At 39.3% G+C, this 26549-nt stretch overlaps 1 protein-coding gene across 22 annotated transcripts in view; it reads right to left on the reverse strand.

The window, feature by feature from the left end:
- Positions 1-26549, reverse strand: part of Hpse2 (heparanase 2 (inactive)) — a 705780-nt gene that overhangs the window by 550439 nt on the left and 128792 nt on the right. For 3 of the 22 annotated variants that reach the window (XM_087578378.1, XM_087578394.1, XM_087578389.1), the window contains exon 4: positions 1841-1901. In XM_087578378.1, coding sequence (XP_087434504.1) covers positions 1841-1901 — 61 coding nt within the window. 22 annotated transcript variants of the gene reach the window in all.

Raw genomic sequence — 26549 nt, forward strand, 5'->3', positions numbered from 1 at the left:
TTCTAATCCTGTGTATAAATGTTGCTGCACAAGCCTGATGACCCTCGAACCCACACTGGAAGAAGAGAACTGACTTACAAGAGCTGTCCTCTGACTTGTACACCCCAGCTCTGGGCTTATACGCTGGTACAATCTCAATCTCTCTACCTCTGCATCCCACTCATAACCATAAAATAAATAAATAGATACAATTTTAAAAGGTCAAATCTATGTTTAAATTCATCCAGCTCTTTTCACTCTCTATGGTGATAGTATCTGAAACATAGCCTTACTGATTAATAGAGGTGAGCAACTATTTGTGATAATAAATACCAGCATTCTGTGCGAGAGAGCACAGCTTTCTGTGAAAAACATTTGATATTACTTAATATTATCCTCAAATATTTCTTTATTTAAAAATAGGAATGAAATTAAATAGTTTACCCAAGGTATATCCAAGTAATATATGCTAAGCACAGAATCCCAAAACATCTTTGTTGAACACAAGAATGTCTATTCATATCCACTTTCCATGATGCTTTCAAGGACAAAAGATCTCACAGTTGCTCTTGGTCTAAAGGGTTTTAAACTGCATATGTTTAACAACCCAAACATTTTGAAAATCCACTCATATATATGTGCACTGACACACTGATATGTACACATATATTGAATATATTCATGTGAGATTATATATTTGTTCATAATAAAGAGAATAAGATAGAAACTAAAATCAGTTAAAATTAATCTGCACTGTAATATTTTCTTTTATTTTCAGTTTCAAAACCTTCTGTGTTCATATTTTTAAATAGTACAAGTAATTGTTTCAAGCCATTATATAAATATTTAGTAAGTTCCTGAAAAATATATGAACCCAACATTTCAAATTCTTCAAAAATTTAACTTTTGATCAACTTTTAGTTAGATTATCTCCATTGTGTCTACAAACAGTGTTTTCAGCTTTCTTCTGTTCCTTTGTGCTGACATTATTAGTAAAATATTTAATCCACTTTCTTTTCAGAGTCTCTTTACATCTAGTTAGCTGGGGACAGAAGCAGAAATATTTCAAAATACATTAGAAATGAACTAAAGGACTTGGAAAGTTCTCATGCTAGTTTCAGAACAAGCCAAAACTAGTAAACTTGTTGCAGACTAAACATATAAGTGTCAGAAAAGCCCCTCACCAAACAGCTTCACTGAGTTTCCTGGCGTACCTTCTGGAATATACCTAGACCTCAGCCCTATTCCTACCTCAACCTTATATAGCAACAACCTCAACCAGACCTAAATGTTGTCTGTGTTGAGTTTACTGTCCAAAGCAATGTTTTAAATTATGTTTTGATGTGATGCCATTATCCTAAGTGCAGGAAATACAGAAACTGCTTCTCAACTCAGGAAAACAGAAGCATTACAGATAAAGCTAATTAAAAGGACTTCTTCTTTTACAAACTAAGGAAGACTTTCAAGATGTAACCAATTCCTACAAATCACTCATTCTAGAATTTACATACAAAACTTTCATCAACTTAGGAAAAAGATCAGTCCATAATCCTAAACTTTATTTTGAAAAAAAATGCCAAGCATGAATACCTAAAATATATAAAAACAACATCCTTGACTGGCTCTCTATGTGAACTGCCAATACAGGGCTTTCAGTGAGTGACCGGCATGGAAGCTTTGTACTTACATTCTTTTCTCTTGCCTCCTGTTCTTTTCTAATCACACTGACAGTATATGGCTCTATGAAAATTACACCTATCTTTTTAAAATTAGCTCTTTAAAAGTTTTCATGTAATGGACACATAAGGACAAAGTTTACTGTTTTAGTTTGTTGTTCCATGGAAGAGTTTATTTTGCTTACAGTTTCAGAGGAGAGTCCATAATGTTGAGAAGACATGGCAGCAGGCAGCCAGAGCAGGAAGCTGGTTGGTCACATTTTATCCGAGTACAGGAAACAGAAAATAGGAAATGGGACAAGTTATAAATCCTCAGAGCCTGCCCCCAGTGACTACTGTCTCCAGCAAAGCTGCACCTCCTAACCATTCTATAACCTTCCCAAGCAGGGCCATAAGTAGATGAGTTTTTGGGCACATTTCTTATTCAAATAACAACATAAACACATACAACACACACACACACACACACACACACACACACACACACACGGAATAATAATTGATATACAGGAAAAACTTTAAAAGAGAAAATAGTTTATTACACAGAACATTATTTACTTATTTAATTTGTATTAAAGATATTCAAATAAGTAACATTTATTTCTGCATTTTATATATATAGTTGTTACAGATTTCTTTCAAATGCCATATGCTAGCCCAATGTGTTATTTGCTACCATCTACAGATCACAAACTTGACTACCATCTTTTCAGTTATAATTAAATTAAATATGCACATATTCAACCATGATCATTCTTTACTGGTTTAGAACTTTAAGCCAAAACTGACTTGTACTTTCAGTGAAAGCAAGTGTTTGAGCATTAAGTCAATAAGAACTTGGGGAGCCATTCAGTATAGCCTATGCTCAATTCCTTACACTTGTTTACAATGCCGACTGCATCTCCATCTTTAAGTTTACTTAGATATCGTATATGTGTAGTGTATTTACATCAATCCATACCTCGCTTTCCTCCCTCCACTTCCTTTTGTGCTCACTCTCTTTCAAATTCTAGACTTTAATTATTGTTGACTATATATGTAGGAGGCTTGTTCCTAGAGAACACTGAGTCTCACTCTCAAGGCAGCCATAAATTACCAAAGCTCTTCATGTAGCGGCTTGTGGATTTCCACCATTACACACTGTCATGTCAACCAGTAGTGTCATCTTGCAGGTCTCATTTTAGGCAACCATATATTTGGGATTTCATGGGTGCAGCTTCCCTGGCATCTATACATGACATTATCTCACAGAAGATGCCCCAGTCATCTGGAACTTATTAACCTTTCTGCCCCTCTTCCACACTGAGCCGTCAGTATACAGGTTGCACTGCAGATAGGTCAGCTGAGCTTGGGCATCCCATGGTCAGTTCTGTTCATTTTGACCACTTAAGGGTTTTTTTAATGGTCTCCATCTGCAGCAAAAGGAAGATTCGTTGATAAAGGTGAGAGCTATACTTATTAGTGAGTATACTTGGAATGAAATAAGAAACTGTACTAGTTTTCAGATGTGGCAGTTGTAAGTTTTCCTCTAGGACCTTACAAGGCACCAGCAGCTGGCTAAGTTTACAGTAGCTGGCATGAATTCCCTTCTATTGAGGATGCCTTAAGCCAATTACGTAGCTGTTGGTTACAGTCAAGATATGAATACCACTACTGCACCCCGGAGCTATTCTGCCATGGTTGTCATTGTGTTTCCATCTAGATAAGACTATTGAGAGATGGCTTTTCTCTGTTGGCAGCTTGCCTGTCCAACATCTTCTGGTACTATGAGAGACAGTCCTCAGAGAAGTGTCCAGGTCAGTTCAAGCTCAATTCCCCCGAAGTCTTGTCATCTTTTTACATAAGAATTAAAAGGTAATGGAAGAAATGTGTTTTCACACATTCTGTTCATGTGTTTTCAATCTCCAGATAGTAGACTAATGCCTTGCCACTGCTTACAAGTGGTTTACTCCATTTCCTTATATTCCCAACATTACATTGTATTGAAAACTAAAATAAGCTCATTCTAAATATGAAAACTAACATATAATTTCTGTTTCCAGTTTCATTTGAGGATAAGTAAAAGAATTCCAATACCAAGTAATGTCCATGTAATGGTACTATGTCTTCATAAAATTCAAAATGTTTGGCCCAAAGATCAGGGGCAATACTTCCTATGTGAGTATTTTTCTGATGTTTTCCAAGGAAGTATGTGGTTATTTGTACTTTATTTTACCAATCTCTAAACATATTCAAAAGACAAGGAACCTAAGGTTTAGAGTAGTGGGAGATTCATCATAAAATTACTACAAGTTAACAGCAGAACTTAAGATGTTTCTGAATGTTTCTGCTTTGCTACATAGTTTTAACTGCGATTTAAAAAAAAAAAAAAGAAAGGCTTTAGTACCTGAAAAACACTGATCTATCCAAGTAAAACTTTGTTTTGAAATATGTTGAGAAAAATCCTATAAAAGCACAGTAAATGAAAACAGTAAAACCTAGTATCTATTGAATATTCACTATGTGCCAAGTACATATGCTACATAGTTTTGATGAACAGTAACACTGTATAAAATGAAAGCTGTCTGACCACATTCACATTTCTGCAGCAAGAAACCACTTCATTTATTTATTCTTTCATTTATAAAGTATTTTCACATTCAGTATCTTATTGTTTAATCAAAAGAACGGAACATTGTTCCTTCAATTTTGACAGTCTACAAAATGATGAATAATAAAATTAATCCCAAGATAAAAGCAATGCAAATACTGCTGTCTACCTGTCAATGACAGGATAGCTGAGCCTTACTTACAACAACTGGTTGGGAAAGTCACAACTAAGAAAGGTCTGCCAGGACTGTCATAGCTGCCAAATCGATCACAGTCAGAGTAGCAGTTTGCCTACTTAGAGATAATGTAGTATAAAAATTCTCTCTGAGGCACTGAAAACTAGAACCAGACTCATTAATTAAAAAAAGAAAGTTGAAGGAAAAAATGGTTTGTGCCCACTTGCAGATACAACTGATGCTGGGAAATAGCAAGGAGAAAGGGAGAAGCTATGGAACAAGAAGTTCAATAGAGTAATGCCTCTTAAAATACAGGTAGGCCACATGACCCGTGGACAATGTGCTCCGTTCTACAACATCATCAAAAAGTAGGAGCCCCGAACACTACAGTAAAAGCTGATTCTGAACTGAAGATACTAGTGACAGAACAGTAAGCCCCACCAGCTAACCTAGGGACAGAACAGTAAGCCCCACCAGCTAACCTAGAGACAGAACAGTAAGCCCCACCAGCTAACCTAGGGACAGAAGAGTAAGCCCCACCAGCTAACCTAGGGACAGAAGAGTAAGCCCCACCAGCTAACCTAGGGACAGAAGAGTAAGCCCCACCAGCTAACCTAGGGACAGAAGAGTAAGCCCCACCAGCTAACCTAGGGACAGAAGAGTAAGCCCCACCAGCTAACCTGGTTAAAGATCAAAAGAGAAGAAGGAAAACATAAAATTGAACATAAAGATGACTAAGCAACAAATTATAAAAGACCTAAAATATTTTTATAACAAACATGATAAAATATTGCTATTCCCTGACATGTAGAGATCTTAACAATTGAGCCACATATTAACGATACCATAAAAAAGGAAAAAAAGCAATCTAAAGAAACAGAAGGGCTGGAGAGATGGCTCAAAGGTTAAGCACACTGACTGCTTTTTCAGAGGATTCATGATTGATTCTAAGCACCCAAATGGCAGCTCATAACCATGTATGTGACACACACATATATGCAATCAAACACCCATACATATAAAATAAATCTCCTTAAACACTTCAAAAAAGAAACAGAAGATTCACCAAAGAAGTAAATGTAATGAATGTAAAAGGACAGAGAAGCTCATTAGTCAATGAATTATAACTTAAATCATGACTGCCATAATCATGGCTACCATTAGTATAAAAAACAAGATTAGCTATTTCCACCTCCCACAGAATACTTTGAGAGTGGACTGAGGCAGGCGTGGTAGGGAGGGAGGGAGGGAGGGAGTACTGGAAGGGATGACTGGAACTGGGCAGCATGAGGTGGAGAAGGAACGATGTGGAAACCTAGTGCAGTGGAAAGTCCCTGGAATCTATGTGGATGACACTGGCTAAGATTCCTATTCCAGGATGACACAGAGTCTGAGCTGCCATCTTGGGTATCCAGGCAAGGCGTCCAGTGGTAGGACTGGAGCACCAACTCAGCCACAAAACCTTCAACCCACAACCGGCCCTGCTTGTAAGACGTGCTGTGGAAATGAAGGCACACAACTTGTATAAGTGACCAACCAATGACTGGGCCAACTTTAAGCCCACAAGAGGCAGTTCACTCCTAACATTGACTGCCTGGATGGCCAGGAACCAGATGCTGGAGAGTCCAGAGACTTAGGATAGAACCAGCACCACTGGCAAAAAGGAAAATAAAGTCAATGAAAGGAGTCCTAATAAATTCTGCTATATTCATAAATTGGTGATCATCCATCCAGCAACTGATAGGAGTAGACATGGAGACCCATAGCAAACACTCGGCAGAGCTCAGACGGAGCCTGAGGAAGAAGCTGAGAAAGGACTGTAGGGACCAGATGGATCAAGGACACCAGAAGAGGATGGTCCACAGAATCATCTAAGCAGGGTTCAGAGGGCTCAGAGACTGAAACAACATCATAGAGCCTGTATGGGTCTGAGTTAGGTCCTCCGCATGTATGTTATGTTTGTGTAGCTCGGTGTTCTTGTGGGACTGCTAACAGTGGGAGCAAGGGCTGTCCCTGACTCTTTTGCCTGCTTTTGGGGCCTTTTTCCTCCTACAAGGCTGTCTTATCCAACCTTGATAAGAGGGCTTGTGCCTAGTCTTATTGTAACTGCTGTGTTCAGTTGATATTCCTTGGAGGACGCTCTTTTCAGAAGGAAATGGAAGAGGAGTGAATGTGGGGAGGAGGGGAGGTGAAAGGGGTACTAAGAGTAGAGGAAGGGGAAGGCTGGGATAAAAGAGAGAAGAATTAGAAAATATTCAATTGAAAAAACTGAAACTTTAAAAACATTTTAAATTAAATTAAAAATATTTTAAATTAATTAAAAAAGAACAATAAATTAAAATCCACATAAAAATTTAGCAAGACACAGATAAATGAGCTTTTCTGTATATATATATATATATGATATATATATTATATATAATCAAAATAGACCAATGATGTTATATCCATAGATTGTATTTCTAATTTAGCCATAAAAAATTGAGAAAATATTAGTGAGAGAAGATATTAGTGAAATATTACCTACAAATTTTGCTAAGAAAATGGTTAAAATAATAAATATGTACCATTTTAATTAATATATATATAATATTGTGTGTGTTCAAGATATTTTACAATAACTATATTAGAGATTTTAAGAAATTGTAAGAAAAATGGTAGAAGTTTAGAGAATAAATAAAATGAACTATGTCTTTGACTTAAAATAAGGTACATCATTTTTTAAAAGCACAAGAAATTTTACTAAAGAAATGAGCTACTAGAAATAAGAAATCTAAGGCTGGAGATATAGCTTAGTGGCTAAGTACATTCCAAACTTGTAGGGGACCTGAGGTCAGTTCCCAGAACCTACATTAACCTGCTGGGAACTCCAGCTCCATGGAATTCAAAACCCCTCGCCTATATGGACACGTGCATTCTCATATGCATACCCACACACACAAGTAAGTCAAAAATAACAAGAAAAAGTATCTGTGCGCTGACCACGCCCTCTTGCAGGTCCACCCACAGCTCCCAGGAATTTTGAAACAGAAGCACAACCATCACATCCTCCTGTAATCTAACTTCCCTGCTTCTGTCCCATCGACAGCTGTCTGGAACTTTTTGCACCAGCAGAAAGAATATGGAAATCCAACCCTACAGTGCCTTCTCATGAACACAGTAATGGCTCCACTAAAACAATAAATGCAACTTGAAAGAAAAAAACATAGAAAGAAATAAAGCACCCAAAAAATTGGTTAAAGAAAATACTTGAGCTAAATATATAGTTCTCTCTATACTGGAAAAGCTATTTTAAAAAAGAAAAGAAAAGAAAATTGCCCCCTTGACATCAATAAAACCAAAACATTAAAGAACAGATCGGTACAAACATCATAGGAAGAAAATGATAAAATGTTATCTAATGACATAATTGAACAGGTGGAAAGACATATTATATTCTTAAATAGAATACTGAAAAATATTCTTTTCCTAATTAGACTATAAATTATAAGGGGAGAAATGCTAATTAAAACCATGAGAATACCATTACTCACCCATAAGAATAGCTAAGATTAAGACTGACAGTACCAGCTGCTGGTTAGGATGTGAAGAAACCAAAATTCTCACACACATACCAAGTGCTTTAGCCGGCTTGGAAAATAGACCAAGGGTTTTTTTGTAAAGTTAATCGACATGTCCCATAAAACAAAACAATCTAACTCCTCCAGTGAATAAATGAATTGTAGACTCTCCATGCAATGAGTGGATATCAAGTGAAAACGCAACAAAAGACAACAATACTATGCTCACTCAAAGAAGTCACACACATGACTACTTCATTCCATCATTCTTTAGGGACAAGTGTTAGTTCTAAGACAGCAAAGGAAGGACTGGAGGTGAGAAGGAAGATTTACTGCGAGGCCATAAGGAGCACTTGGTTTGCAAATTATTGAGAATTTTTACATCTATGTTCATCATGGAGATAAACCTATAATTTTCTTTGTTGGCTGTGAACTTTTCCAGTTCAGCTTTATCCCTTTCCTTTCTACTCAGTGGGGTAGTTTCAGAAGCATTGGTGTGAATTCTTTAAAGGCTGGCTGAAATTAGCAATGAATCCACTGGGGACTGGGCCTTCTTTTGTGTTGGAAGTTTTTTTTTAATTTATTTCAATCTCATTGGTTTAATTTTGGTAGGTCAAATGTGTACGTAAATTTATTAGTTTGTTCCAGAATTCTGAGTCCTCTTGTTTACTTTTTCAAAGATGGGTTCTTCATTTATGAGAATAAGGTACTGAAGTCTCCTACTAACGCTGTGGTGTGGTGGATCTGCACCTTTTGCTTAGTGAAATTAGGTGCACTGATGTTCAATGCACAGATATTAAGAGTTACAACATCTTCATGATGGAATTTACAAAATGAAATCATCTTCTTTCTCTTCCAAGTTTGAGGTCTAATTTGTCATATGTATTGCTACATCTGCTCGCTCTCTAATTTCATTAGTTTAAAATATCTTTTCCCATTTTTCATACTAAGGTTGTTTGTCTTTGCCAATGAGGTATATTTCCTGGGTCCTACTTTCTAATCCAATCTACTAGCCTTTACTTGGAGAACTGAGAACACTATGATTCAGAGTTATGGGGCAAGAGCAATAGCTTAGCAATTAAGAGCACTAACTTCTCTTCCAGAAGACCTGCACCCAACTTTCACCATCCACATGGCTGCCAAAAACCACCTGTAGCTCCAATTCCAGAGGGATCTGATGCCTTCTTCCAGTCTCCATGGGTACAGCACACATGTACTTCAGACATGCGTGTAAGCATATCTGGGATTAGGCCATGGTCTGAATTTTTAAAAATCACCTATATTCAATCAGTAGTGTCTGCAGTACTCAAGTGTGACTAGGTTGTTGTAGGTTTGAGGTGTTATTACACTGGATTGGGAGTGTAGCTGAGGAGCTAACCCTCCGACTCACATGCTCAGCGTACTAGGCTTGCACCTCAGCACCGTTCCAAATGTTGAAAAATACCTGTGTAAGTAAGTATACCTACCATGGAGGGTCTCACTACAAAGACACAGTAATAGCTAATTAAAAGCAGTCACTTCTGGGGTTGGGGATTTAGCTCAGTGGTAGAGTGCTTGCCTAGGAAGCACAAGGCCCTGGGTTCGGTCCCCAGCTCCGGAAAAAAAGAACCAAAAGAAAAAAAAAAAAGCAGTCACTTCTTCAACTCAAAACATTTGAGGAGAACCAAAGACCAAGGGTAGTATAGTATACACTAAGATATTAATTATTCCGAGTGGAAATGGAAGGGAAATGAACAGAGTAAGACTAGCAGTTAGTATTAGATTAAATCGAAAATTAGAAGAGGAAAAGTAAACAGAAGATGAAGCTAACAATAAAGACAGAGGGAGGAGATAAAGCAGCTCCAGTCAAAAAGAATGAAAAGAGAAAGAGGTGGAGAAGTGTAATCGATAACCTAAGGTACTCTCAGCAGCCAGGAGGCAGACGCTCTAGGCTAAGACTAGCCTGTGAACCTGAGGGGGAGCATAGACAACAGCCCAAAGCCCAAAGCTGGCCTACTGCAGTGAGATTGCCTACTACATGAGAGAAGTGCACAATGAAGGAGAAAGGCCCAGGCAGGGAATGTAGCATCTGTAAGCAACTCCCTTCTAGAGAAGACAGGGCCTGATTCTTTGCAGTAACTCATGGGGACAGGGCACAAGCACCCTTACCTCCAAGGGATCCCTTATGGTTGTGTGACAGAGGTACCAGACCCACCTTGGTGTAGAATCTAGGACTCACACTAGATCGCTACCTCCTGGAACACTGTGAAGTTCTGACCCAGTCTTCTCCATTTTGTGTACATACTGAAAGGTAATCTTCAGGCTGGAGTTAGAATACAGCCCTGTGACACTTGTTCTGTGTTCCCAGAGTGAGCTATGAGAGAAAGGACCTACCTTCGCTGCTAAAGCCACACGGCTGCCTCATCTAGGATACAGAGTGTTTATTTACATATTTATGAATGTTCATTCTGTTGATTAACATTGTCCCACACAATTCACTGTCAGTTATGTTTCTTCTTTATACATTTATATATTTCTTCTTTATATTCCTTTATTATTTTCTTGGTGGATTTCAGTGTTTTAAATAACAATTTAAGTATAAAATTTAAGGCATCTTATAAATGCAAAGACTTCTATTAATTGCATTTCGTGACTACAAATTCTCTGTAGGAAGTATAATTTCTTAATTCCTTCCCCTTCCCGTGACAGTGCTTACCACAGATCAGTAAAAAGAAACCTAACTCAGTCTCTGTCCTAAGCTGTACAAAACCCACTGAGGAAGACAGGAGCACTGCTGAGCTTGTCACTCAGTATGGGTGCTGAAAGATTTATTCACTCCAAACAAATTTTCTTGAATTACAAAAGCCTCCATCCCTGGTGATAATATGTGGGTGAGAATATCCCTTTTTATATGTTCTGATAGCATTTTTTTTGTATTTGCTAATATTCTAATATCACGCCAAGAGTGAAAACTGCTCAGGATACAGAATCAGAAAGAAAAAATTATAAACTTTATTAAAGAATTCAAGGGCTTTAAGAAAGACAAAAATACTTCACTGAACCCTGAGAATAACAATTAACACATGGGTGATGTCCAAGAAAATACAAATACAAGGCCGAAAGAATGAAATGGTAAGTCCAGCTTTGAAAACTGAACTCAATTAGAAGATAGAAACATTAAAAGGAACACAAGCTGAAATAAAAATGGAATTGGACCAGTATTCAATGCTCAACTGGAAAACTCAGGATCTTTTAAAAGAGCTTCTCGACACTCTGTTTTGGTTGAGTCCTAAGAGGATCTCCTTCAGACCTCTTCCCTCTCTCCCTCCCTCCCTCCCTGTCTCCCTCCCCTTCATTTTTCTTCCCTTCCCTTCCTCCTTGATCCCCTCACTTATCTATTGTTGAAAGAGCAGTGGGAATTTCCAGGTTCTCTCTTTGTCTTAATCCATGGTTCCTCGGAAGTTGCACTCACACTGGGAGGCCAAGCCCTCCAGACTCTGCTTCTGTTTTCCAAAGTTTCCTTCCTTCATTTCTTACTAAAACTAATGTTTTCCTGCAATCACCCATATCTTGAATAGCTACACTCTACTGCGACTTCTGTCCCAGATATTCTAGCATTCCAAACATGTGTGTCATCCACCATCTTCTCTTTTCAACACAGAATTTTAATATATCTAGAACAGCACACATATTTGGTTATTTTAAATATGCAAAAATACAAAAATACATGAATAGCTATTCTTAGTAATAATCAGGAATTCCAAAATTCCCTATGAATACCAATAATCCAAGAATTATTGAATCACTTACATAAAATGGTATTATATATGCATATCATCTATATATAAAACCTCTTCTGATAATCTCTAATTAATTACACTTATGATTCAAGTACTCAAGTGGCCATCTGTTGAAAGCTTAATGAGTGGCAATATTGGAAAGTGGTAGAAGCTTTACAGACATAATCTAGTGAGAGTCTGTTGACTGAGAGAGCCTGTCTCTGAAAAAACTGATGGCTCTTATGAGAGGGATGTGATAAAAGTAGCGACATCGGCCCTAACTCTTCAACTTCTTAACTTCTTATATTCATAACCATCCATAATGCGAATCAAGCAAGAAGTTGCCCTTCCAACAGAATTTTCAAAACATAATTTGGACTCTGAACTCTCAGTATGGAAAAATAAATGAAGGTATTTCTGTGGTAAGCACATTGTGTTGGCATTTATGATGGCAGTGAAAGCTAACTGATGTCTGGTACAGAGTAAGCTATGTAAATAGTTGCATGACATTGTGTTGTTTAGGAAATAATGAGAAGAAAAATGCTATCCACATTCAGTGCGGATATGGTGTTTACTTTTTAATATTTTTGATCTTCAGTTGGTTGAATATATGGATGAGAAACTTGTAGTATAGGGAGCTAAATTTATCTATCTCTTGGTACAGAGAGTTGGCCAAGATTTCTTCAATGCATATGCATTACTTTTACAACAAGAAAGAAAAGTTAATTTATTGGAGGAAGACTTCCTTAGATAAAGTGAGAAACATGAGAACTTTGAATGAGTTGTTACTTGTACTTGTAGGGTGTGGTTCTGATGCTCTCATCAGGAATCTGTGTGTGAACCCTGAAGACCTGTTCCACAATTGGTTCTTGATCCATCAATAAAGATGCTAGAGTCAATGAGCTGGGCAGAATAGGCAGGACTTCCAGTTTTCCTCACAGGCAGGTTAGCAGACACAAGGGAGAAGAGAGAAATTTCAGCATACTTCTGAGGGAGAAAGAGCCATCAGCCATGTGAGATCTTGGGCAGAGTGGCCATCAGTCATTTCCCGTACTGGGCCTGGGGTAACAGGAAGGTGACCAGAAAACTAAGCTGAGGGCAGATTTAGGGGGATGAACAAGGAGCAGGTAACTGGGCAACTAAGTGAGGACAGAATTAGAGGTGTTGAGCTGGGAGTGAGAAAAAAGGACACGATAGCCTAAAAAAGCTTAAAAGACCCCGGTCATTGAGCTAACACATATTAAAATAAGTTAGTGTGTGTGTGTGTGTGTGTGTGTGTGTGTGTGTGTGTGTGTGTGTGTGTGTGTATGTGTGTGTGTGTGTAAGAGAGAGAGTGTGTCTGTCTGTCTGTCTGTCTGTCTGTCTGACTGTCTGTCTGTCTGTGTTTCATCCTTGGACCCAAGGGCACCTGGGTGGGGATGGTAGTGCGGTATGCCTGGAGCTAGAGTGGGGAAGAAAAAACTACACACCACATGTACTAAACCAGATTCTCAAGCTGTGGGCTGCGACCCCTATGATCCTTTCACAGGGTTTCTTATGACCATCAAAAAATATAGGTATTTTCATTACAATTAATAGCATTAGCAAATGTACAGTTATGAAGTAGCAATGATAAACTTATGGTTGGAGTCAGCACAGCATCAGGGCTGCAGTAAAGGATCACAGCGTTAGGATATTTGGAGCCACTGTACTACAAAGGAAAGTACAGAAAGAGCGTCCACCTTAGAAAAAGTACATTACACTTTCACAGTTTTCCATGTTTAACTAGTCAGAGAAATTGATGAATGACACAGTTCCTTCTAGTGCTCTTGCCCTTGCAGCTCCTAACTATCACAGAAGAAGAAAAGGAAATAAATGATCAAGGTAAATATAGCATCATTGTATTATGGCAAATTACTCATGATCTGATGTCACTGACCCAACAGTATTCAGTATGCCGTTCACAGTCATGGACTACAGAAGTGGAAACTTAAGGGCTCTTCATAAAGTCGGTTACATGGTGTTTTTTCTGGAGCAAACACACAAAGGAATGTTTATCTGAAGCAGACACAGGTGAAAGACTAATGCAGACTCGTGAAGGAATGTGTGACTAAAGCAGACACAGGAGAGATGATGCTCTGCTAAAGTAAGCATATGAAAGAACACATGATGAAGGATTCTTTGCTAACAACACCCATGTATTGGTCGGCCTTACACTGTTTAGTTGAAACTGCATTTATTGGGACTCCATAGAAAGAAATGCACCAAAAACCTTCTGTGGTGTGCTGCAGTTTCTTGCTGCTTCTGCAAACTCGGGCTGATTGGCAGAGTAATGTGAGCTGAGACAGGCACAAGTGCTGAGGCAAGACCCTAGGAGCTCATGTGCTGTTTGGAGGGTATAAATAGGACTCCACAGAGTGACAGAGACAGAGCTTGGCTTGCTGGTACAGCTAGCTGTGCAGCGCTTCCCTGAAAAGGGCACAGCTGGGAACTTCTCCTGATGTTCCTCTTGGTTCCTCTCCCGACAGCTGAGGCCTGGCTATCTCTGCCAGGTAGTGTCACTGCTGTTGCTAACCCAACTCTACTGAACCAGACTGTGCTCCTATCAGTGAGGTGTTTGCAAGTGGATTGAGCTGCCGCTGCCTGCTAACCTGTGAACTTAACTGCAAATTTCCAGACAACACAGATGGGAGCTGCTCCAAAGAACCATTTCTAAACAGGTCCACTTTCCCCATATCCTTTCTTTTCCACCACCTCTGGTGGGTGGTGAGCTAAAAGGGAGGATAAAGTGTTTAAAAACCATCATTAAAAATAAGGTTTGAAAAAATTAAAGTTACAGACTACAGATGAGCCAGGCAAGCTGACTCACTAGAGGTCTGGCTGGTGAAAGGGGACAACTGACACAGAAGCACGAGGAAGCCTGACTATGGAGTACTAAAGTTCACATGGTACAGTATTTGTGAGTGGAACCAAAAATAGTATGCAATGTGCACTTAGTAAATTCCGCTTCAAATTAAGTTGAGTTCCTTTGATTACTCATTCCCCATCCATACAGGATATAAGTAGCTAGGAATGCCTTTTACTTTACAAAGAAGTTCTATTACTTGATTCTTAGCAAAGAAATCTTTACTCTCACAAACCTGAGAATCCCTGTCCTACATAAAGTTTCTGAAAATATTTTTAAATGAACTCTGATTTCATTAATTTATTCTCAAACTCAAACCACCATTATGAATTAAGAGAGGTTGGATTAATGTACACTCTACTTCTGAAACAAAAATTCCCACCAAGTGTGCTTCAGTAGTTACAATGCTCACTGCTTTGAGTATATATATATATATATATATATATATAAAGAGAGGATAACAGAGGTTTTATTCATCAGTTACTTAAGTGTGTAACTAGATGAAGGGTCAGATACTAACTTGACTAGTTAGTATAAATACCTAGGGAAATAGTAAAGTGCTAACTCTGGGTATGTCTATGACAATGTTTCCAAGAGAGGCTGGAACGTAAGTCTGACCATAGTGAATGAGGAAGGCCTGCCCTGGACATGGGCAGGTGCCATCAGATTGGCCGGAGACCTTCACAGAACAAAAGGAGCCGAGAAAAAGCAATTCATTGTCCCTCCCTCCCCCTTCCTTCTTTGTCCTCTCCCTTTTTCTTTCCCCTTTTTCTCCCCCAACTCCCTTTCTTCACTTTTTGCTCCTCCTTCTCTCTTTCCATCCTCCCCTCTTCTCATCTTCAAACTGATAATTACACATTTGGCTTCCTTGGTCCTAAGGTTTCAGAGTTAAACTAAAACACGATACCAGTATCCCAAAGCCTTGAACTTGGAGACAGCCTGTCATGGCATTCCTTTGCCTCTATAATCATGTGAGCAAATTCCCTTAATAAATTATTCCCTATGAATGTATATAATATATGTAACATATAAAAATATATAATCACTTATATTTTATATATACATAATACATAATTTTATATTTATATATACATGCATATACACATATGTATGTATATACATATGTATATCTGTGTATATATATATACATAATTTTTATATATATAGAAATAGTAAATATGTGACTATCTTATTAGGTTCTGTTTCTCTGGGAAATTCAAATCAAATTTGAAATTTTTATATTTAAATCTACATGTATATGTGACATAATCTCTAGCCCTGCAGAAGAAGTTTTAAGATAAGAAAATCACTTCCCTCTTATGTTAACAAATTTGCCAATAAATATCACAAATACTGCTGACTATAACTTTTCATGATAACATTTAAACATAATCTTGCCTTGTTTGATACAGCTGGTAATAAAAGCCATAGAGCAGAGGGGAACTGATATTAAACCTGCTATCTAGGAATTTCATTATGCTGTTCCTCCAATCAGAAGCCCCCGGACTCATACTTACACACAAATGTCCTTTCTACCCTGCAATATAAAATGTCATCAAAGAAGAGATTTCCTTGTCCCTTTATGTAAACATAAAATGTGGGGCTGCTGTACCAAGGGACGATAAATGATGGTTTTGGATGAGCTAAGAGAACATAGCACAGGAATGATGAGGCTGCTTAGAACATCAGAGGAGAAAGAAGAAAGCATGGAGCACTAAGACACAGCTTACACACGTAAGCTATAGCATACCGGTATAAGTAAAGAAAATACAACCAGACAGATGAGTCGATTAGGGATCTTAACTAGACTCACTGTGGTGAGAATCCACTGGAGTCATCTAGAAAATGTAAATTATTTCCTTTAAACCAGTAGCAAAATTAATTTTGAAATATAATTAAAATCAATAAAAAGAAATTATTTTAAACTTCCACAGAATTGCCAAGTTAATGATACAAAAAATTGGTCAATAACAGTAAAACTGGGGAGGTCCCTCTAGATTATCAAGAAGGTGCTACAAAGGGAATTCAAATCCAAGACTATTATGTGTTTAAGGCTACGGTAGCCTTACACTTACCTAAAACCAAGCACCTGGACATGGTGATGTGTGTACAGTCTTGTTCCATATGAGAGCTCTTCTGCTCAGTTCACGCCCACAAAATGGGCCACGGCAAAGAAACAGAATCTCCTGCTCTATCCATTCGCTACAGTAACACAACCCAACCACAAAATTCCCTACTCTGAGTCAGTCTGTAAATAAAGATTAAGACACAAAACTAAAGCTGGCAGCCAATACATGAGAGAAATCCTCATAAAGAAAGACTGACCCAAATATATAGTAATGCCATCCTTCTTAATGGCTATGTGGTCCTATGCTGTCCAAAGGCAGAGAAGTGACTGAGTGACATCATGCTGTAAGTAATATTTAAAATGTGGCCTCATTACACTATCACTTATTGTATTCTATGTGCTATTCAAAATGTTACACAAATATACTTCTTGACTTCCAGCAATTTATGTTCTAAGTGAAATTTGAGTTTTTGTTCTACTAGATTTATCTGGTTTTTCATATCATTATAAAAATCCATCACAAATGTTTTTTTACACTTAGAGGGGAAAAGGCAGAGAGAAAGGAAATCTCAACTTTTTAACATGTTAATAGCATTCCTTAAAAACAGTCTTCAGGGGGTTGGGGATTTAGCTCAGTGTTAGAGCTCTTGCCTAGGAAGCACAAGGCCCTGGGTTCGGTCCCCAGCTCCAGAAAAAAAAGAAAAGAAAAACAGTCTTCCGATTAACTCACAATGTCTGTAATAGAACATGTCAACAAGTTTATACACTACTACTGTATTAAAAATCCTGAGCGCTCTTCCTGGTTGCTGCCGCCACAGAGAGCTCATGGGCAGCACCCGAAGAGCAAACTTGAGCCTCGGGACCACAGGTAAGACCAACTTTTCTGCTGCAAGAGACCTGCCTGGTGAACTCGGAACACACAAAGGCAGAATTCCTCTAGGACCAGGCACGTCCTGTGTTTACCGGGAGTCCCACATCCGCGGATCCCGGCCCGCAGCAGCTCTCTGCTCCCAGACCCCGTGGGAGAGAGACCCCACCGCCTAGTCAAGTGGGCACTCCTGAGGCTGCAGAGCGGAAGAGACCACCAACACTGCCCACCCCTGCCCACATCCCTGGCCCCAGAGGAAACTGTATAAGGCCTCTGGGTTCCCGTGGAGGAGGGACCAGGAGCAGGAGGACCGCGGCGCCTGAGAAACCGCCGGAACCTGAAGGAAACAGACCGGATAAACAGTTCTCTGCACCCAAATCCCGTGGGAGGGAGAGCTAAACCTTCAGAGAGGCAGACACGCCTGGGAAACCAAAAGTGACTGCACTCTTCACTCACATCTCGGACGCCAGAAGAAAACACCAAACGACATCTGGAACCCTGGTGCACGGAGGCTCCCGGAAAGGGCGGCACAGATCTTCCTGGTTGCTGCCACCACAGAGAGCTCGTGGGCAGCACCCCGCGAGCGAACTTGAGCCTCGGGACCACAGGTAAGACCAACATTTCTGCTGCAAGTGACCTGCCTGGTGAACTCAAGACACAGGCCCACAGGAACAGCTGAAGGCCTGTAGAGAGGAAAAACTACACGCCCGAAAGCAGAACACTCTGTCCCCATAACTGGCTGAAAGAAAACAGGAAAACAGGTCTAAAGCACTCCTGACACACAGGATTATATGACAGTCTAGCCAATGTCAGAAATAGCAGAACAAAGTAACGCTAGAGATAATCTGATGGAAAGAGGCAAGCACAGGAACCCAAGCAACAGAAACCAAGACTACATGGCATCATCGGAGCCCAATTCTCCCACCAAAGAAAACACGGAATATCCAAACACACCAGAAAAGCAAGATCTAGTTTCAAAATCATATTTGATCATGATGCTGGAGGACTTCAAAAAAGACGTGAAGAACTCCCGTAGAGAAACACAGGAAAACATTAATAAACAAGTAGAAGCCTACAAAGAGGAATCGCAAAAATCCCTGAAAGAATTTCAGGAAAACACAATCAAACAGTTGAAGGAATTAAAAATGGAAATAGAAGCAATCAAGAAAGAACACATGGAAACAACCCTGGATATAGAAAACCAAAAGAAGAGACAAGGAGCTGTAGATACAAGCTTCACCAACAGAATACAAGAGACAGAGGAGAGAATTTCAGGAGCAGAAGATTCCATAGAAATCATTGACTCAACTGTCAAAGATAATGTAAAGCAGAAAAAGCTACTGGTCCAAAACATACAGGAAATCCAAGACTCAATGAGAAGATCAAACCTAAGGATAATAGGAATAGAAGAGAGTGAAGACTCCCAGCTAAAAGGACCAGTAAATATCTTCAACAAAATCATAGAAGAAAACTTCCCTAACCTGAAAAAAGAGATACCCATAGGCATGCAAGAAGCCTACAGAACTCCCAATAGATTGGACCGTAAAAGAAACACCTCCCATCACATAATAGTCGAAACACCAAACGCACAAAATAAAGAAAGAATATTAAATGCAGTAAGGGAAAAAGGTCAAGTAACATATAAAGGCAGACCTATCAGAATCACACCAAACTTTTCGCCAGAAACTATGAAGGCCAGAAGATCTTGGACAGATGTCATACAGACCCTAAGAGAACACAAATGCCAGCCCAGGTTACTGTATCCTGCAAAACTCTCAATTAACATAGATGGAGAAACCAAGATATTCCATGACAAAACCAAATTTACACAATATCTTTCTACAAATCCAGCACTACAAAAGAAAATAAATGGTAAAGCCCTACATAAGGAGGCAAGCTATACCCTAGAAGAAGCAAGAAACTAATCGTCTTGGCAACAAAACAATGAGAAGAAAACCACACAAACATAACCTCATATCCAAATATGAATATAACAGGAAGCAATAATCACTATTCCTTAATATCTCTCAACATCAATGGCCTGAATTCCTCAATAAAAAGACATAGATTAACAAACTGGATACACAACGAGGACCCTGCATTCTGCTGCCTACAGGAAACACACCTCAGAGACAAAGACAGACACTACCTCAGAGTGAAAGGCTGGAAAACAACTTTCCATGCAAATGGTCGGAAGAAGCAAGCTGGAGTAGCCATTCTAATATCAAATAAAATCAATTTTCAACTAAAAGTCATCAAAAAAGATAAGGAAGGACACTTCATATTCATCAAAGGAAAAATCCACCAAGATGAACTCTCAATCCTAAATATCTATGCCCCAAATACAAGGGCACCTACATACGTAAAAGAAACCTTATTAAAGCTCAAAACACACACTGCACCTCACACAATAATAGTGGGAGATTTCAACACCCCACTCTCATCAATGGACAGATCATGGAAACAGAAATTAAACAGTGATGTCGACAGACTAAGAGAAGTCATGAGCCAAATGGACTTAACGGATATTTATAGAACATTCTATCCTAAAGCAAAAGGATATACCTTCTTCTCAGCTCCTCATGGTACTTTCTCCAAAACTGACCATATAATTGGTCAAAAAACGGGCCTCAACAGGTAGAAAAAGATAGAAATAATCCCATGCGTGCTATCAGACCACCACAGCCTAAAACTGGTCTTCAATAATAATAAGGGAAGAATGCCCACATATACTTGGAAATTGAACAATGCTCTATTCAATGATAACCTGGTCAAGGAAGAAATAAAGAAAGAAATTAAAAACTTTTTAGAATTCAATGAAAATGAAGGTACAACATACCCAAACTTATGGGACACAATGAAAGCTGTGCTAAGAGGAAAACTCATAGCTCTGAGTGCCTGCAGAAAGAAACAGGAAAGAGCATATGTCAGCAGCTTGACAGCACACCTAAAAGCTCTAGAACAAAAAGAAGCAAATACACCCAGGAGGAGTAGAAGGCAGGAAATAATCAAACTCAGAGCTGAAATCAACCAAGTAGAAATAAAAAGGACCATAGAAAGAATCAACAGAACCAAAAGTTGGTTCTTTGAGAAAATCAACAAGATAGATAAACCCTTAGCCAGACTAATGAGAGGTCACAGAGAGTGTGTCCAAATTAACAAAATCAGAAATGAAAAGGGAGACATAACTACAGATTCAGAGGAAATTCAAAAAATCATCAGATCTTACTATAAAAGCCTATATTCAACAAAACTTGAAAATCTGCAGGAAATGGATAATTTCCTAGACAGATACCAGGTACCGAAGTTAAATCAGGAACAGATAAACCAGTTAAACAACCCCATAACTCCTAAGAAAATAGAAGCAGTCATTAAAGGTCTCCCAAACAAAAAGAGCGCAGGTCCAGACCGGTTTAGTGCAGAATTCTATCAAACCTTCATAGAAGACCTCGTACCAATATTATCCAAACTATTCCACACAATTGAAACAGATGGAGCACTCCCGAATTCCTTCTATGAAGCCACAATTACTCTTATACCTAAACCACACAAAGACCCAACAAAGAAAGAGAACTTCAGACCAATTTCCCTTATGAATATCGACGCAAAACTCCTCAATAAAATTCTGGCAAACAGAATCCAAGAGCACATCAAAACAATCATCCACCATGACCAAGTAGGCTTCATCCCAGGCATGCAGGGATGGTTTAATATACAGAAAACCATCAACATGATCCATTATATAAACAAACTGAAAGAACAAAACCACATGATCATTTCATTAGACGCTGAGAAAGCATTTGACAAAATTCAACACCCCTTCATGATAAAAGTCCTGGAAAGTATAGGAATTCAAGGCCCATACCTAAACATAGTAAAAGCCATATACAGCAAACCAGTTGCTAACATTAAACTAAATGGAGAGAAACTTGAAGCAATCCCACTAAAATCAGGGACTAGACAAGGCTGCCCACTCTCTCCCTACTTATTCAATTTAGTTCTTGAAGTTCTAGCCAGAGCAATCAGACAACAAAAGGGGGTCAAGGGGATACAGATCAGAAAAGAAGAAGTCAAAATATCACTATTTGCAGATGATATGATAGTATATTTAAGTGATCCCAAAAGTTCCACCAGAGAACTACTAAAGCTGATAAACAACTTCAGCAAAGTGGCTGGGTATAAAATTAACTCAAATAAATCAGTAGCCTTCCTTACACAAAAGAGAAACAAGCCGAGAAAGAAATTAGGGAAACGACACCCTTCATAATAGACCCAAATAATATAAAGTACCTCGGTGTGACTTTAACAAAGCAAGTAAAAGATCTGTACAATAAGAACTTCAAGACACTGAAGAAAGAAATAGAAGAAGACCTCAGAAGATGGAAAGATCTCCCATGCTCATGGATTGGCAGGGTTAATATAGTAAAAATGGCCATTTTACCAAAAGCAATCTACAGATTCAATGCAATCCCCATCAAAATACCAATCCAATTCTTCAAAGACTTAGACAGAACAATTTGCAAATTCATCTGGAATAACAAAAAACCCAGGATAGCTAAAACTATCCTCAACAATAAAAGGACTTCAGGGGGAATCACTATCCCTCACCTCAAGCAGTATTACAGAGCAATAGTGATAAAAACTGCATGGTATTGGTACAGAGACAGACAGATAGACCAATGGAATAGAATTGAAGACCCAGAAATGAACCTACACACCTATGGACACTTGATTTTTGACAAAGGAGCCAAAACCATCCAATGGAAAAAAGATAGCATTTTCAGCAAATGGTGCTGGTTCAACTGGAGGGCAACATGTAGAAGAATGCAGATCGATCCATGCTTATCACCCTGTACAAAGCTTAAGTCCAAGTGCATCAAGGACCTCCACATCAAACCAGACACACTCAAACTAATAGAAGAAAAACTAGGGAAGCATCTGGAACACATGGGCACTGGAAAAAATTTCCTGAACAAAACACCAATGGCTTATGCTCTAAGATCAAGAATCGACAAATGGGATCTCATAAAACTGCAAAGCTTCTGTAAGGCAAAGGACACTGTGGTTAGGACAAAACGACAACCAACAGATTGGGAAAAGATCTTTACCAATCCTATAACAGATAGAGGCCTTATATCCAAAATATACAAAGAACTCAAGAAGTTAGACCGCAGGGAAACAAATAACCCTATTAAAAAATGGGGTTCAGAGCTGAACAAAGAATTCACAGCTGAGGAATGCCGAATGGCTGAGAAACACCTAAAGAAATGTTCAACATCTTTAGTCATAAGGGAAATGCAAATCAAAACAACCCTGAGATTTCACCTCACACCAGTGAGAATGGCTAAGATCAAAAACTCAGGTGACAGCAGATGCTGGCGAGGTTGTGGAGAAAGAGGAACACTCCTCCATTGTTGGTGGGATTGCAGACTGGTAAAACCATTCTGGAAATCAGTCTGGAGGTTCCTCAGAAAATTGGACATTGAACTGCCTGAGGATCCAGCCATACCTCTCTTGGGCATATACCCAAAAGATGCCTCAACATATAAAAGAGACACGTGCTCCACTATGTTCATCGCAGCCTTATTTATAAGAGCCAGAAAATGGAAAGAACCCAGATGCCCTTCAACAGAGGAATGGATACAGAAAATGTGGTACATCTACACAATGGAATATTACTCAGCTATCAAAAACAACGAGTTTATGAAATTCGTAGGCAAATGGTTGGAACTGGAAAATATCATCCTGAGTGAGCTAACCCAATCACAGAAAGACATACATGGTATGCACTCATTGATAAGTGGCTATTAGCCCAAATGCTTGAATTACCCTAGATCCCTAGAACAAACGAAACTCAAGACGGATGATCAAAATGTGAATGCTTCACTCCTTCTTTAAATGAGGAAAAAGAATACCCTTGGCAGGGAAGGGAGAGGCAAAGATTAAAACAGAGACTGAAGGAACACCCATTCAGAGCCTGCCCCACATGTGGCCCATACATATACAGCCACCCAATTAGACAAGATGGATGAAGCAAAGAAGTGCAGACCGACAGGAGCCGGATGTAGATCGCTCCTGAGAGACACAGCCAGAATACAGCAAATACAGAGGCGAATGCCAGCAGCAAACCACTGAACTGAGAATAGGTCCCCCGTTGAATGAATCAGAGAAAGAACTGGAAGAGCTTGAAGGGGCTCGAGACCCCAAAAGTACAACAATGTCAAGCAACCAGAGCTTCCAGGGACTAAGCCACTACCTAAAGACTATACATGGACTGACCCTGGACTCTGTCCCCATAGGTAGCAATGAATATCCTAGTAAGAGCACCAGTGGAAGGGGAAGCCCTGGGTCCTGCTAAGACTGAACCCCCAGTGAACTAGACTATGCGGGGAGGGTGGCAATGGGGGGAGGTTTGGGAGGGGAACACCCACATGAAGGGGAGGGGGGAGGGTGATGTCTGTCCGGAAACCGGGAAAGGGAATAACACTTGAAATGTATATAAGAAATACTCAAGATAATAAAAAAATAAAAAAAAATAAAAAAAAATGGGGTTCAGAGCTAAACAAAGAATTCACAGCTGAGGAATGCCGAATGGCTGAGAAACACCTAAAGAAATGTTCAACATCTTTAGTCATAAGGGAAATGCAAATCAAAACAACCCTGAGATTTCACCTCACACCAGTGAGAATGGCTAAGATCAAAAACTCAGGTGACAGCAGATGCTGGCGAGGATGTGGAGAAAGAGGAACACTCCTCCATTGTTGGTGGGATTGCAGACTGGTACAATCATTCTGGAAATCAGTCTGGAGGTTCCTCAGAAAATTGGACATTGAACTGCCTGAGGATCCAGCTATATCTCTCTTGGGCATATACCCAAAAGATGCCCCAACATATAAAAAAGACACGTGCTCCACTATGTTCATCGCAGCCTTATTTATAATAGCCAGAAAATGGAAAGAACCCAGATGCCCTTCAACAGAGGAATGGATACAGAAAATGTGGTACATCTACACAATGGAATATTACTCAGCTATCAAAAACAACGACTTTATGAAATTCGTAGGCAAATGGTTGGAACTGGAAAATATCATCCTGAGTGAGCTAACCCAATCACAGAAAGACATACATGGTATGCACTCATTGATAAGTGGCTATTAGCCCAAATGCTTGAATTACCCTAGATGCCTAGAACAAATGAAACTCAAGACGGATGATCAAAATGTAAATGCTTCACTCCTTCTTTAAAAGGGGATCAAAAATACCTTTGGGAGGGAAGAGAGAGGCAAAGATTAAAACAGAGACTGAAGGAACACCCATTCAGAGCCTGCCCCACATGTGGCCCATACATATACACCCACCCAATTAGACAAGATGGATGAAGCAAAAAAGTGCAGACTGACAGGAGCCGGATGTAGATCGCTCCTGAGAGACACAGCCAGAATACAGCAAATACAGAGGCGAATGCCAGCAGCAAACCACTGAACTGAGAATAGGACCCCCGTTGAAGGAATCAGAGAAAGAACTGGAAGAGCTTGAAGGGGCTCGAGACCCCATATGTACAACAATGCCAAGCAACCAGAGCTTCCAGGGACTAAGCCACTACCCAAAGACTATACATGGACTGACCCTGGACTCTGACCTCATAGGTAGCAATGAATATCCTAGTAAGAGCACCAGTGGAAGGGGAAGCCCTGGGTCCTGCTAAGACTGAACCCCCAGTGAACTAGACTGTTGGGGGGAGGGCGGCAATGGGGGGAGGGTGGGAAGGGGAACACCCATAAGGAAGGGGAGGGGGAGGGGGATGTTTGCCCGGAAACCGGGAAAGGGAATAACACTCGAAATGTATATAAGAAATACTCAAGTTAATAAAAAAAAAAAAGAGAGAGAGAGAGAGAAAAAAATCATGAGCGCACAAGAAATGTTAAGACCTGATCCTAGTTTCTCTTGAAAGTTCCCTACTTCATTCTTCCTATCTGTTGCTCCCTTTGTGATATGTACAGTGATGACTCTCATGCTGAGAGACTTCAGTATAATCTATATATCCATGTCAGCAATGAATAAAAATTGTAGGACACAACTCATCACCGTTTAAAACAGTCCTATTTTATCACTATTGGAATGGCTCTGTTCCCTTCCAATAACATTAAATGTTCATTTCAAAACCCCTCAAGGCTGGGTAAAGCAAGTAGTATTTGCAATACCATGTAACTCATTCACATGAGAACACTAAGCACTGGAAAATGGCTGGCGATATGGCTCAATGGGTAAAGACCTGAGTTCAATCCCAGACACCCACAAGAGGAAGGAAAGTACCAACTCCCACAGGCTGTCCTCTGACCCACATGGATACATACACACACACTAAACAGTTAGAAAACTAGAAAGATAGGTAGATAAGTGAAAATAACATTGATAAATAAATTTTAAATATGGTGTAATAAAGAAATATAATGCATTAAAGTTGATTTTTCTGTATTAGTTTCCATTAATAAGCGTTAACCATCGATAGAACTAAAAGGTCTCTTTTAGTAAGTGATTAGAATATAGTCAGAGATAGACAAGCCTTCCCCTCCTCTGAGGAATGGCTGGTAGAAAGGTATCATCCACTAAAATGCATACTATTAAGTGGCACTTCTCACCTCAAGCGAGGCTGGCATTCAGGTGTGCTGAAGAGAGAATACCTGATGAAGAGGATCTGCTTGTGCTGTGGAATGCATACCTTTCAAACATACTGTTATATATACCACTAACCTGCCACAAAGCAATTATTATACACTCAAACAATACACAGGAAAGTCTGTAAATAATTATAGGACGGTAGGAAAAGTTTTGAAAACTTAACTTTTCCTGAGATTTTAGTGGCCCAGTTTTCTAAGCACTTCCACTGCAAAAACACACTATGCCAGAGCGACTGAAAGGAGAAGTAGACTATCACCAAGTAGGTGTTCTGAAGATGTTGGTAAAGAAAGTGAATTCATTTGAGAGGTCTCG

This window comes from Rattus norvegicus, chromosome 1, assembly GCF_021556685.1.
Source record: "Rattus norvegicus strain SHRSP/BbbUtx chromosome 1, alternate assembly SHRSP_T2T, whole genome shotgun sequence".
Taxonomy (NCBI): Eukaryota; Metazoa; Chordata; class Mammalia; order Rodentia; family Muridae; genus Rattus; species Rattus norvegicus.